The 15,025-nt window shown below is 47.0% G+C and overlaps 1 protein-coding gene across 1 annotated transcript in view; it reads right to left on the bottom strand.

The window, feature by feature from the left end:
- LOC120042820 (cell migration inducing hyaluronidase 1) overlaps positions 1-15,025 on the bottom strand; it is a 190,474-nt gene that overhangs the window by 52,033 nt on the left and 123,416 nt on the right. The window contains exons 7-11 of the mRNA XM_038987630.1: positions 10,699-10,769; positions 9,662-9,757; positions 9,059-9,180; positions 8,089-8,236; positions 5,205-5,396 (exon numbers count right to left, since the gene is read on the bottom strand). Coding sequence (XP_038843558.1) covers positions 5,205-5,396; positions 8,089-8,236; positions 9,059-9,180; positions 9,662-9,757; positions 10,699-10,769 — 629 coding nt within the window. The remainder of the gene's footprint in view (positions 1-5,204; positions 5,397-8,088; positions 8,237-9,058; positions 9,181-9,661; positions 9,758-10,698; positions 10,770-15,025) is intronic.

The following is a 15,025-nucleotide window of genomic DNA, read 5'->3' on the forward strand; positions in this document are numbered from 1 at the left end:
CACTCTGACTTCTGCCTCCTGGTCCGGGAACAATAGAGGAGCATAGCCAAACTGACACTCGTGCGGGGATATACCAGTGGAGGAGGAGCACAAGGTGTTGTGCGCGTACTCGGCCCAAACAATGAAGGATGACCATGTGGACGGGTTGTTGGAAACCATACATCTGAGGGTGGTTTCCAGCTCCTGATTCATCCTCTCGGTTTGGCCGTTGGACTCCGGATGGTACCCTGAAGATAAACTGGCCGTGGCCCCTATGAGTTGGCAGAAGGCCTTCCAAAACCTTGAGGCGAACTGGGGACCTCTGTCGGAAACCATATCTTGCGGAATGCCAAAGACTCGGAACACATGGTTAATCACCAACTCAGCTGTTTCCTTGGCAGAAGGTAATTTGGTCAAGGGAACAAACCTGGCCGCCTTAGAAAACCTGTCGATGATGACTAGGATAGTAGTATTACCATGGGACGGAGGAAGGCCAGTAATAAAGTCCAACGAGATATGGGACCAGGGTCGGTGGGGAATAGATAAAGGGTGAAGGAGTCCTTGAGGGCGGAGGTGAGAAGATTTGCCCTGGCAGCACACGGGACAGGCCTTGACGAAAGTGGCAACGTCTTCTTTTATGGTGGGCCACCAGAACTTACGCTGAATGAACTCCAAGGTACGACCTACGCCCGGGTGACAGGTGAGGCGAGAGGAGTGCCCCCACAGAAGGACTTGGGATCTTGCTGCCTTGGGAACAAACAACCGATTGGCAGGACCTCCCTTAGGACCCGGTTCGATGGCTTGAGCTTGTCTCACGGTATCCTCAACTTGCCACGAGATTGGAGCCACGATCTTAGCGGCAGGAAGAACAGTCATGTCAGTATCTTCTCGAATGGCAGGAGAGTAGACTCGTGACAAGGCGTCCGGTTTGAGATTCTTCGACCCGGGTCTATAGGTGAGGATAAACTGGAATCGGCTGAAGAAAAGAGACCATCGAGCTTGTCTGGAGTTCAACCGCTTCGCCTGCTGGATATACTCCAGATTTTTGTGGTCCGTAAGCACTTGAAATGGTTGAGAAGCCCCCTCGAGCCAGTGTCTCCATTCCTTCAATGCCATCTTAACCGCTAGGAGTTCACGATCCCCCACATCGTAATTCCTCTCGGCCGGGGTAAGCCGGTGAGAGAAGAAGGCGCAAGGATGAAGCCTCTTGTCTTCACCCCTCTGAGACAGGACAGCTCCAACACCAACCTCTGATGCGTCTACCTCCACCACAAAAGGTTCATCCGCCGTCGGTAGTATCAGGATGGGAGCAGAGAGGATGCGCTGCTTGAGTCCTTGGAAGGCCGTCTCAGCTTCTCTTCCCCACAGAAACCTTGTGTTGCCACCCTTGGTTACAGCTGAGAGAGGGGCTGCCACCGAGCTGAAGTTCTTGATGAACTTGCGGTAAAAGTTAGTGAAGCCCAGGAAACGCTGAACTTCCTTAACGGACTTGGGGGTGGGCCAATCCGCTACCGCCCCTACCTTCTTGGGGTCCATCTGGACTCGACCGGGTTCCACTACAAATCCCAGGAATTGTACTCGAGAGGAATGGAATTCACACTTTTCCGGCTTAACGTACAAATGGCTGTCTAGGAGGCGTTTGAGCACTTGTCTGACATGCTTAGTGTGTTCTTGAAGGGAGCTCGAAAAGATGAGGATGTCATCCAAGTAAACAAACACGAAAATGTTAAGCATATCCCTAAGCACATCGTTTATGAGCGCTTGGAACACAGCCGGGGCGTTGGTCAGGCCGAAGGGCATCACCAAGTATTCGTAGTGACCAGTAGGCGTGTTGAAAGCGGTCTTCCACTCGTCACCGGGTTTGATCCGCACAAGATGGTATGCGTTCCGTAGGTCAAGCTTAGTGAAGACCACTGCTTCCTGGAGCAGCTCAAAGGCTGTGGCCATAAGGGGTAGCGGGTAGCGGTTACGGACGGTTATGGCATTAAGTCCCCGGTAGTCGATGCAAGGACGTAATCCACCGTCTTTTTTGGCCACAAAGAAAAACCCTGCTCCCGCCGGCGAGGTGGATGGACGCATGAGGCCTGCTGCCAGAGCGTCCTTGATGTAGGTATCCATAGCAGCTCGTTCGGGAGGAGATAGGGAAAAGATCCGACCCCTGGGGGGGCAGGTGCCCGGAAACAGGTCGATGGGGCAATCGTAAGGTCTATGGGGTGGTAGTTTGGTGGCCCTCTGTTTGCTAAATACCGGTTTGAGGTCATGGTAACACTCGGGAACTCGAGACAGGTCGATGGATTCTAGAGACTCGGGAGGGGAACTCGGGGAACTTGGGAAGATACAAGTGGCTTGGCACATAGGACCCCACTGCTTGATAGTGCCCACAGACCAGTCGATGTGAGGGTTATGGCTGTGAAGCCAGGGGTATCCAAGGACGAGAGGGAACTCGGAACACGAGGTCAGATGAAAGTTCATCACTTCCTGGTGTTGGGAAACTGAAAGTCGCAAGGGGGTAGTGACACGAGTGACAAGTCCAGATCCCAAAGGGCTTCCATCCAACGTAGTAACCCTTATGGGGTCACTTAGAGGTTCAGAGGGAACGCCATTCTCCTTCGCCCAGACACCATCCATGAAGTTACCTGCGGCTCCAGAGTCTACCAAGGCTTGAAGGGGAAGCTCGTGGTTGTCCCAGGAAAGGGTAACTGGAATAAGCAGGCGGGAGTTGGATGGATGGGAGGAGGTTATGTTTCCCGTTACAGTCCTCCCAGGCCTGCACGGGAGAGTGCGTTTTCCCTGGAGCCCGGGACACGTGGAGAGGAAATGGCCCGGTTTGCCGCAATATAGACAGCATCGCTCCCTTATCCGGCGGTCTCTCTCAGCCTGGGAGATGCGTCCAACCTGCATGGGTTCCGGTGGAGTCAGCGAGGATAAAGGTGGAGACTCGGAGCTGGGACCGATAGGAGCTAGGGTGAGAGATCTACGGTTGAGCTCTCTCTCTCTCAGACGCTGGTCTATGCGTGAAGCCAACTTGATCAGGGACTCGAGGTTGTCCGGTGGTTCCCGAGTGGCCAGTTCATCTTGGATGGTGTCGGAAAGACCCTTCAAAAAGCACACTGTGAGCGCCTCGTCGTTCCAGCCACTCGCTGCTGCCACCGTGCGGAACTGGATGGCATAGTCCGTCACGCTGCGCCGACCTTGGCTGAGAGTCAGGAGCCGTTTGGCTGAGTCAGGACCGCTGGTGGGATCTTGAAACACTCGCTTGAATTCTTCAGCAAAGGTAGAGTAGCTGGCACAGCAGGGACTTTGGGCATCCCACACAGCAGTAGCCCAGGCTAGGGCTTTTTCCGACAGCAGGGTGATGATATATGCTATCTTGGACCGGTCGGTGGGAAACGACGAGGGTTGCAGCTCGAAGGAGAGAGAACATTGGGTGAAAAACCCCTTACAAACACTCGGATCACCTGAGAACCGTTGGGGAGGCGGCAGACGAGGTTCAGCCAGGGGGTTAACTGCCACGGGCACTTGAATCTGATGAACTGGAGCAGAAGCGGTTGCAGGGGAAAGTTGATCAGAAATCTGTTTTATGGAAGTCATCATCTCCGACAGAAGTTGAGAATGTCCAGCCAGTAAGGCCTCTTGCTGAACCAGAGCAGCTTCGTGACGTTGGACAGTCCCCTCGTGGTGGGACAGCATGGGAAAAAAGTCCTGGGTACTGGCTGCCTCTGGGTTCATATTAATGGCTCAGTGTTTCTGTCAGGACCCGGTGCGAGAAACAGTCACTAATAATCGGCAGAACCCAGAAGATGAGGCAGACACAGCAGTACTAGAGATGGTGGTTTAATTAAAGAACAAGATCTTCAGGCAAAGAATCTAAATCCACAATGTCCAAAATAAAGCCAAGAGGCAAAAAATGGATATCTTCCAAAATACAAAGAAAATCCACAAAGTGGTAAGAACAGCAAGGGAAAAAACAAACCTCAAAAGACTAATCCAAAATACACAAGAACAAAACCAGAGAACCTCTGGAAAATCCAACAAGAGAAAATATATGTTCACAACAAGGCTTGGGCTGGGGCTGGGTGCTAACATACAAACACTGAGCAAAGAACTGAGGAACACACAGGGTTTAAATACTAACAAGGGAACGACACACAGGTGCAAACAATAATTAGAGCAAGGAAAAAACAAAAGGTACAAAAAAGGTGCAATGGGGACATCTAGTGACCAAAACCTGAACAGTCCTGGCCAAAACCTGACAAGACTGGCTTGTTTTTTCACTGTTATTTTTCACAAAGATGTTTATTGTTAAACATAATTCTTGTGACTGTTTTCCGCGTTTTGCACTTTTGCCTAAATAACATGTGCGTCTGTTCACAAATCTCTGCTCTCCTGCACCTGACTTCCCTACCAGTACACACACATCTGACAGGTGGGGTGTCAGAATACTTGTTTGAATTTTGTGAGTCTGTCTGGCCAAAGATGTCACTTGGTTCGGTCCATTTGCATTAAAAGAAAGAAGGACTTTAGAAGGCTTTAGGGTTGTGTCCCAAATTACACCTTATTCCCTTTACAGTGCTACTAGATCCCTGGTCAAATGTAGTGCACTGTGTAGGGAATATGCTGCCATTTGGGACACTGACTAGGAGTTGGAACACTCTAACCTTGTTATTGTGAGTATGAGGGTGAGAAATGTAAAACACATGGTAGAATGAAACACACACACACACACACACACACATTATTATACAACTCACTATTATACAACTTCCACTTATGCGTTCGCAAGAATCTCTCCAACAGCTATTTTCAGCACATAAACAATCTTCTCTCTGTCCGTCCCAATGAGCAGTGTGTTCCAAAACCATCACACACACACACACGGCCCATTCCAGAGGTATGGACAGAGAGTCCAGTGATTGTCATTTAGTAGGTCAAGCATCTGCACTGGGGTGCAGAAATCTGGGGCAATTACAAACATTACCTGTGCTTCATTCTCCGGCCTGTATTCTCCCTATATAGTGCACTACTTTTGAGTATAGCCCTATTGGCCCTAGTCTAAAGTAGTGCACTATATAGTAAATAGGGTGGCATTTTGGACACATACCCTGTCTCTCTCTCTGTTTGTATGTCTGTCTCTCTGTCCATCATTCAACACATCAATCCATGCCAAGGCTGTGGCAGCAAGGTTGAAGGTGCTTCCACACACACACGCACACACACACACTCACCTTGGACTTTAACCTGTGTGGGCCCACAGGCAGGGCAGGGTAGTATGGTGAACTCCTCAGCCTGGTGCATAGAGTAGTCAGTACTGGCCACCACCAGTCTGTCTCCTGGGCCCCAGCCTTCAGCTGGCTCAGCTAACTCCAGGACAGTGCTGTTGGACAGACGCTCTATAGAGATGGAGGCCTGGGGACGCACTGGAGGGACAGAGAAATACGTCAATCAATATGGTTATATCAAATGCACTGACACACACACACAAACACACCCATACGCACGCACCCTTCCCATAAATCAGTTGGAGCAGCTGGGCTGTCAGGTTAACTGAATAAACTCCAGTGAAGAGGAGCCATAACTCTCCTGCTGAATGTGTGTGTGTTATTCATAATGCATGTGATGTACAGTCTGTCCTGTGTCTGTGCTGACGTCTAGGAGGATCATGTGTTGTACAGTATGTCCTGTGTCTGTGCTGACGTCTAGGAGGATCATGTGATGTACAGTATGTCCTGTGTCTGTGCTGATGTCTAGGAGGACCATGTGATGTACAGTATTTCCTGTGTCTGTGCTGACGTCTAGGAGGACCATGTGATGTACAGTATGTCCTGTGTCTGTGCTGATGTCTAGGAGGACCATGTGATGTACAGTATGTCCTGTGTCTGTGCTGATGTCTAGGAGGACCATGTGATGTACAGTATGTCCTGTGTCTGTGCTGATGTCTAGGAGGACCATGTGATGTACAGTCTGTCCTGTGTCTGTGCTGGCGTCTAGGAGGATCATGTGTTGTACAGTATGTCCTGTGTCTGTGCTGACGTCTAGGAGGATCATGTGATGTACAGTCTGTCCTGTGTCTGTGCTGACGTCTAGGAGGATCATGTGATGTACAGTATGTCCTGTGTCTGTGCTGACGTCTAGGAGGATCATGTGATGTACAGTATGTCCTGTGTCTGTGCTGACGTCTAGGAGGATCATGTGATGTACAGTATGTCCTGTGTCTGTGCTGACGTCTAGGAGGATCATGTGATGTACAGTATGTCCTGTGTCTGTGCTGACGTCTAGGAGGATCATGTGATGTACAGTATGTCCTGTGTCTGTGCTGACGTCTAGGAGGATCATGTGATGTACAGTCTGTCCTGTCTGTGCTGACGTCTAGGAGGATCATGTGATGTACAGTATGTCCTGTGTCTGTGCTGACGTCTAGGAGGATCATGTGATGTACAGTATGTCCTGTGTCTGTGCTGACGTCTAGGAGGATCATGTGATGTACAGTCTGTCCTGTGTCTGTGCTGACGTCTAGGAGGATCATGTGATGTACAGTATGTCCTGTGTCTGTGCTGACGTCTAGGAGGATCATGTGATGTACAGTATGTCCTGTGTCTGTGCTGACGTCTAGGAGGATCATGTGATGTACAGTATGTCCTGTGTCTGTGCTGACGTCTAGGAGGATCATGTGATGTACAGTATGTCCTGTGTCTGTGCTGACGTCTAGGAGGATCATGTGATGTACAGTATGTCCTGTGTCTGTGCTGACGTCTAGGAGGACCATGTGATGTACAGTATGTCCTGTCTGTGCTGACGTCTAGGAGGATCATGTGATGTACAGTATGTCATGTGTCTGTGCTGGCGTCTAGGAGGATCATGTGATGTACAGTATGTCATGTGTCTGTGCTGACGTCTAGGAGGATCATGTGATGTACAGTATGTCCTGTGTCTGTGCTGACGTCTAGGAGGATCATGTGATGTACAGTATGTCCTGTGTCTGTGCTGACGTCTAGGAGGATCATGTGATGTACAGTATGTCCTGTGTCTGTGCTGACGTCTAGGAGGATCATGTGATGTACAGTATGTCCTGTGTCTGTGCTGACGTCTAGGAGGATCATGTGATGTACAGTATGTCCTGTGTCTGTGCTGACGTCTAGGAGGATCATGTGATGTACAGTATGTCCTGTGTCTGTGCTGACGTCTAGGAGGATCATGTGATGTACAGTATGTCCTGTGTCTGTGCTGACGTCTAGGAGGATCATGTGATGTACAGTATGTCCTGTGTCTGTGCTGACGTCTAGGAGGATCATGTGATGTACAGTATGTCCTGTGTCTGTGCTGACGTCTAGGAGGATCATGTGATGTACAGTATGTCCTGTGTCTGTGCTGACGTCTAGGAGGATCATGTGATGTACAGTATGTCCTGTGTCTGTACTGACGTCTAGGAGGATCATGTGATGTACAGTATGTCCTGTGTCTGTGCTGACGTCTAGGAGGATCATGTGATGTACAGTATGTCCTGTGTCTGTGCTGACGTCTAGGAGGATCATGTGATGTACAGTATGTCCTGTGTCTGTGCTGACGTCTAGAACGATCATGTGATGTACAGTATGTCCTGTGTCTGTGCTGATGTCTAGGAGGATCATGTGATGTACAGTATGTCCTGTGTCTGTGCTGACGTCTAGGAGGATCATGTGATGTACAGTATGTCCTGTGTCTGTGCTGACGTCTAGGAGGATCATGTGATGTACAGTATGTCCTGTGTCTGTGCTGACGTCTAGGAGGATCATGGATGAATATAACAATGTAAGAGTATCAACATGGTACTAATGGACTAATAGGGGAATGCCCCACACCTTAATCAAACCACATTCAATCTACAAGCTAAAGGATATCACACACACACCTAAATGACCTCAATCAAATCAGTCAGATAAACCATGGTATAATTCTGGCCACTGTGACATTGTGAAAGGATGTCACCGTATCTCTCTCAACTTAATTGCCTAGTTAAATAAATGTTTTACGTTTTTTAAAGCCGTTGGCACACACATAAACACATGCATGCGGACACACACACACACATACACAGATGCACACGGGCACCCAACTACAGACCGGTGTCCGTACCTAGTTTACCGCAGAGGAAGCGTACTCGGTAGTTGTGGCAGAGGCCGTGGCTCTGGTCCTTGTTGAGACAGACGAAGCCGTAGTCCCTGTCAGACTTATAGATGACGTCTCCTGTCTCGTTAGATGGCACACCATCATGGGACTCAGCCTGGAAGAGAGAGAGAAGGGAGAGAGAGAGGGGTTAGGAAGAGGTAGAGGGAAAAGTATAACTACATTTGTCACAGCAGTGCTTAACAGAAGCCTTGGCTTCGACATCCAAAGAACAGCCAAGACGGCAGTTTGTTATTGGTAAAATAATGTCTGTTTAAAACACCAAGGATAAAGAAGTGAGCTTTTTCCTGTCACAGTAGACTGTGTGGGTGTGACAGACAGAAAGTGAGTGACAGTGTGTGTGTGTGTGTGTGTGTGTGTGTGTGTGTGTGTGTGTGTGTGTGTGTGTGTGTGTGTGTGTGTGTGTGTGTGTGTGTGTGTGTGTGTGTGTGTGTGTGTGTGTGTGTGTGTGTGTGTGTGTGTGTTTAGTCTTCACTGTGGATGCCAAACAGCTTTTGCTTATGCCGTACATGGTGGCAGAGTGAATGTAGTATCTGTGAACACACACACAGTGCTGGCTGCTGTGGCCTCATCATAATTACAGGCAATAAAAATGGAAATAGATCAAGCTAAGCTTTGCCTTCTTTGGCACATCATTGTTCCAAAGTTATTTGGCTGCTACAGAGCTATAGGCACCAGCTGTTCAGGTGTATGTGTGTGTGTGTGTGTGTGTGTGTGTGTGTGTGTGTGTGTGTGTGTGTGTGTGTGTGTGTGTGTGTGTGTGTGTGTGTGTGTGTGTGTGTGTGTGTGTGTGTGTGTGTGTGTGTGTGTGTGTGTGTGTGTGTGCGTGTGTGTGTGTGTGTGTGTGTGTGCGTGTGTGTGCGTGCATGCGTTTGTGTATGTGTGTCTGTGCGTGAGAATGTGTGTGTGTGTGTTTTACCTGTATATCCATGGGGGTGCTACAGAGGCGGTCAGGGTAAGCCTTGTGGAGGTCAGACAGCTTCTCCCAGTCTCCTGATCCTCTCTCATCATCTCTGTCAAACCACTCAGTCCACTCTGCCTCTAACACACACACTCATTTCAATGGGATTCCTACACACCGTTGCCAAGATGTTGATATTGATGTGTGTGTGCATGAATGTGTGTGTGTGTGTGTGTGTGTGTGGAGATTAATCAAATGTACATCAAGGATTAGACTTCTTTCCACTGTGTTCTGACAAGTAGCATTAGTAGGAGAGTAGTTGAAGGGAATCTTTCCATAATATGTTGCCTGGGTTCAGTGTGTGTGTGTGTGTCTGTGTGTGTGTGTGTGTGTGTGTGTGTGTGTGTGTGTGTGTGTGTGTGTGTGTGTGTGTGTGTGTGTGTGTGTGTGTGTGTGTGTGTGTGTGTGTGTGTGTGTGTGTGTGTGTGTGTGTGTGTGTGTGTGTGTGTGTGTAATGAATGCAGGGGAATCTGGCTGCTCTGTTGAGCTGAATTTAAATCAAAGGCTTTCAAACAGTGATGACATGACCCAGACGGCCAGTCAGAAGTGTGTGCGTGTTACCTTGCACCCATTGGCTGGAGGTGGTGATGGTGAAGTGCTCTCCGTATTCTGACTGGAACATGCGTGAACTACGAGCTTCCGAGGAGGCTTTGGTCCCTGTTCTCACACACACACACACACACACACACACACACACACACACACACACACACACACACACACACACACACACACACACACACACACACACACACGTCAACAGAGTAAGGAGAGGACATGCCCAGCATACTTTAACAGTCTGTGTTTTCTTTCTTTCACTTTCCCACTTGCTGTCCGTCTGTCCGTCTGTTCGTCTGTCTGTTTGTCTGTCTGTTCATCAGTCTGTTCATCAGTCTGTTCATCAGTCTGTTCATCAGTCTGTTCATCAGTCTGTTCATCAGTCTGTTCATCAGTCTGTTCATCAGTCTGTTCGTCTGTCTGTCCAGACAGGTGTTTGGTTTATAACATCTATAACACTAAGAAATACAAGTACAATAGAGAGCGAAAGAGAGAGAGAGAAGGGGGAAATATACTCTTTAAAGTAAGAGAGAGAGAGAAGGGGGAGAGATACTCTAGAAAGTAGGAGAGAGAGAGAAGGGGGAGAGATACTCTAGTAAATAAGAGAGCGAGAGAGAGAGAAGGGGGAGAGATACTCTAGTAAGTAAGAGATGAGAGAAGTGGGAGAAACACTCTAGAATGTAAGAGAGAGAGAGCGAAGGGGAGAGATACTCTAGTAAGTAAGAGAGAGAGAGAGAGAAGGGGGAGATATACTCTAGTAAGTAAGAGATGAGAGAAGGGGAGAGATACTCTAGAAAGTAAGAGAGAGAGAAGGGGAGAGATACTCTAGAAAGTAAGAGAGAGAGGGGGGGGAGAGATACTCTAGAAAGTAAGAGAGAAGGGGGAGAGATACTCTAGAAAGTAAGAGATGGAGAGAAGTGAAGGGAGAGAGGGAGGTGGGTGAAAGGGAGAGAAAGAGAGATATTGTGAGGGAGAGGTTGAGGGAAAGATAAGGAGAGAAGAGGGTAGAGAAAGGAGAGAGAGATGAGAGAGAGGTTCACCTTGATAGATAGCATGATCCTCCACTGCAGAGGACGAGTTGCCTTTCAACGCAATGAAACTCCAGGAATGACTGAGGAGAGACGGATGGAGGGAGGGAGAGAAGAGGTGGAGAGACAGAAAGTGGAGAGAGGGGGGAAGAAATAGGGAGATTGAAAGTGTGAGGATGCAAGAGGACAAGGATAGATGGAAAGTAAAGAAAAATAGGGAGGAGGGGGGAGAGATATATTGCCATTAGAGACACACAGACATGCACACACACACACACACACACACACACACACACACACACACACACACACACACACACACACACACACACACCACACACACACCACACACACACCACACACACACCACACACACACCACACACACACACACACACACACAGTTCCAGCCAGCCCTGGTAATGATGTTGACATAAGGAGTGACGGGCTGTCGGAAAAACCCAGAGGCAGGATGGGTAATTACAGTAGCAATCCCATCATGCCTCACTCTTGTGAGGACACAGTGACACGAGTGTCAGGGGAGAGATGTGCGTGTGTGTTTGTGTGTGCGTGTGGCATGCTAGGTGTCTGAAGAGAGTCTGTGTGATATTCACACCAGGACATTCCAACTACATTCTGCATTAGGATTCCACCAGGAACAGTCAGAGAACTGACATTAGAACAAAAGTCATCCTCAACGTTCTAGCTGGTCATTTAGAAAAAGGAAAAGGTGTCCGTTCCCAGCCACTGAAACAAACTGAGCGACTTGGTGTACAGAGGGAAGAGGAGAGGGCCTACCACCGAGCCTTGGGGGACATCAGTAGTGAGCAGTTCCCAGCCACTGAAACAAACTGAATGACTTGATGTACAGAGGGAAGAGGAGAGGGCCTACCACCGAGCCTTGGGGGACATCAGTAGTGAGCAGTTCCATGTTGCTGTCTTGTAGCTTTGCTACCTATAATGCATGTGTAGCACATGGGGATACGTGAAACTTACTCCTCAGCCTGAAGTGTCCCCACTTGCGCCAGCGAATAGCTGGCTTTTCACATGGCGCCGACTAGTATGACACTTCAGGAGGGTGGTCACGTGTGCTAGCAATGCAGAGGTCCCGAGTTTGCGCCAGGTATGGGCAGAATCAGGAGGAAGTACTCGCTAATCAAGCAGCGTGACGTCCTTTACACTAGCTAGCCATCATGTTCTCATTTAACAGCAACGTTACCGGGGACAAGAAAAATGATGTGACGTTTTATATAGATCAGCATGACAGATATGTCTCTAAAGGTGTCTACAATAAGACATTATATCAACAAATATTGGCTTTCATGACATGTAAGAGCAATACACACACACACACCATCCCCCACTCATAAATACCATCGTGACTTTGGTAAACATATGTAAATTGCATTCATGGAGGATGGATTGCAGAGATCTTTTTGTTGCCAAAATGATTGCCTTATTAAAATGTTCTCTGGCACACCGCAAATAATACATTCCTTATTCTGCTTTAACACTGTTTGGCAGGAAGTGTCAGGAAGGATAGGCAACAAGAGACTAAGGACATTCTCCTCCTTCATCGCTCTTTCTCTCTCTCTTCTCATTTGAAGACGTGGGGTGGAGATATTTCTGTGGGAATAGTTGTAAACTTTGGTTCTCTGGTTGTTGGAGAAAATTAGCTGTAGACAAACACACACACACACTGACACACACACACACACATACGCACTGACACACACACACGTTTATAATTTGGACACTAACAGGCTAACTGCACTGGCGTTGCTGCAAAGCTTCCCATTCTCTGTGGTATTAAACTCATGTTGCCTTGCAGGTTGTATTTGGTCTTCAAATGTATTATATTTCCTCACCATCAAAATGTGCAAAAAAAGTCCTCTATCCATTGTTTTGGAATTGTTTATGTTCCCTGGCTGTCTAGCTTTCATTTGGATGACTGTTTTCAAACTGGACAGAGTGAAGAGACTATAGATGACTGTTATCAAACTGGACAGAGTGAAGAGACTATAGATGACTGTTATCAAGCTGTACAGAGTGAAGAGACTATAGATGACTGTTATCAAACTGGACAGAGTGGAGAGACTATAGATGACTGTTATCAAGCTGGACTGAGTGAAGAGACTATAGATGACTGTTATCAAACTGGACAGAGTGAAGAGACTATAGATGACTGTTATCTAGCTGGACAGAGTGAAGAGACTATAGATGACTGTTATCTAGCTGGACAGAGTGAAGAGACTATAGATGACGTATTAAGCTGGACAGAGTGAAGAGACTATAGATGACTGTTATCACGCTGGACAGAGTGAAGAGACTATAGATGACTTATTAAGCTGGACAGAGTGAAGAGACTATAGATGACTGTTATCAAGCTGGACAGAGTGAAGAGACTATAGATGACTTATTAAGCTGGACAGAGTGAAGAGACTATAGATGACTGTTATCAAACTGGGCAGAGTGTAGAGACTATAGATGACTGTTATCAAACTGGACAGAGTGAAGAGACTATAGATGACTGTTATCAAGCTGGACAGAGTGAAGAGACTATAGATGACTTATTAAGCTGGACAGAGTGAAGAGACTATAGATGACTGTTATCAAGCTGGACAGAGTGAAGAGACTATAGATGACTGTTATCAAACTGGACAGAGTGAAGAGACTATAGATGACTATTATCTAGCTGGACAGAGTGAAGAGACTAGATGACTGTTATCAAGCTGGACAGAGTGAAGAGACTATAAATGACTATTATCAAACTGGACAGAGTGAAGAGACTAGATGACTGTTATCAAGCTGGACAGGGTGAAGAGACAATAGATAACTGTTATCAAACTGGACAGACTGAAGAGACTATAGATGACTGTTATCAAACTGGACAGAGTGGAGAGACTATAGATGACTGTTATCAAGCTGGACAGAGTGAAGAGACTATATATGACAGTTATCAAACTGGACAGAGTGAAGAGACTATAGATGACTGTTATCAAGCTGGACAGAGTGAAGAGACTATAGATGACTGTTATCACGCTGGACAGAGTGAAGAGACTATAGATGACTTATTAAGCTGGACAGAGTGAAGAGACTATAGATGACTGTTATCAAACTGGACAGAGTGAAGAGACTATAGATGACTGTTATCAAGCTGGACAGAGTGAAGAGACTATAGATGACTGTTATCAAGCTGGACTGAGTGAAGAGACTATAGATGACTTATTAAGCTGGACAGAGTGAAGAGACTATAGATGACTGTTATCAAACTGGACAGAGTGAAGAGACTATAGATGACTGTTATCTAGCTGGACAGAGTGAAGAGACTATAGATGACTGTTATCTAGCTGGACAGAGTGAAGAGACTATAGATGACTGTTATCTAGCTGGACAGAGTGAAGAGACTATAGATGACTTATTAAGCTGGACAGAGTGAAGAGACTATAGATGACTGTTATCAAGCTGGACAGAGTGAAGAGACTATAGATGACTTATTAAGCTGGACAGAGTGAAGAGACTATAGATGACTGTTATCAAGCTGGACAGAGTGAAGAGACTATAGATGACTTATTAAGCTGGACAGAGTGAAGAGACTAGATGACTGTTATCAAGCTGGACAGACTGAAGAGACTATAGATGACTGTTATCAAACTGGACAGAGTGAAGAGACTATAGATGACTGTTATCAAGCTGGACAGAGTGAAGAGACTATATATGACAGTTATCAAACTGGACAGAGTGAAGAGACTATAGATAACTGTTATCAAGCTGGACAGAGTGAAGAGACTATAGATGACTGTTATCAAGCTGGACAGAGTGAAGAGACTATAGATGACTTATCAAACTGGACAGAGTGAAGAGACTATAGATGACTGTTATCAAACTGGACAGAGTGAAGAGACTATAGATGACTGTTATCTAGCTGGACAGAGTGAAGAGACTATAGATGACTGTTATCTAGCTGGACAGAGTGAAGAGACTATAGATGACTGTTATCTAGCTGGACAGAGTGAAGAGACTATAGATGACTTATTAAGCTGGACAGAGTGAAGAGACTATAGATGACTGTTATCAAGCTGGACAGAGTGAAGAGACTATAGATGACTTATTAAGCTGGACAGAGTGAAGAGACTATAGATGACTGTTATCAAGCTGGACAGAGTGAAGAGACTATAGATGACTTATTAAGCTGGACAGAGTGAAGAGACTATAGATGACTGTTATCAAACTGGACAGACTGAAGAGACTATAGATGACTGTTATCAAACTGGACAGTGTGGATAGACTATAGATGACTGTTATCAAGCTGGACAGAGTGAAGAGACTATATATGACAG

This window comes from Salvelinus namaycush, unplaced genomic scaffold (assembly GCF_016432855.1).
Source record: "Salvelinus namaycush isolate Seneca unplaced genomic scaffold, SaNama_1.0 Scaffold79, whole genome shotgun sequence".
NCBI lineage: Eukaryota > Metazoa > Chordata > Actinopteri > Salmoniformes > Salmonidae > Salvelinus > Salvelinus namaycush.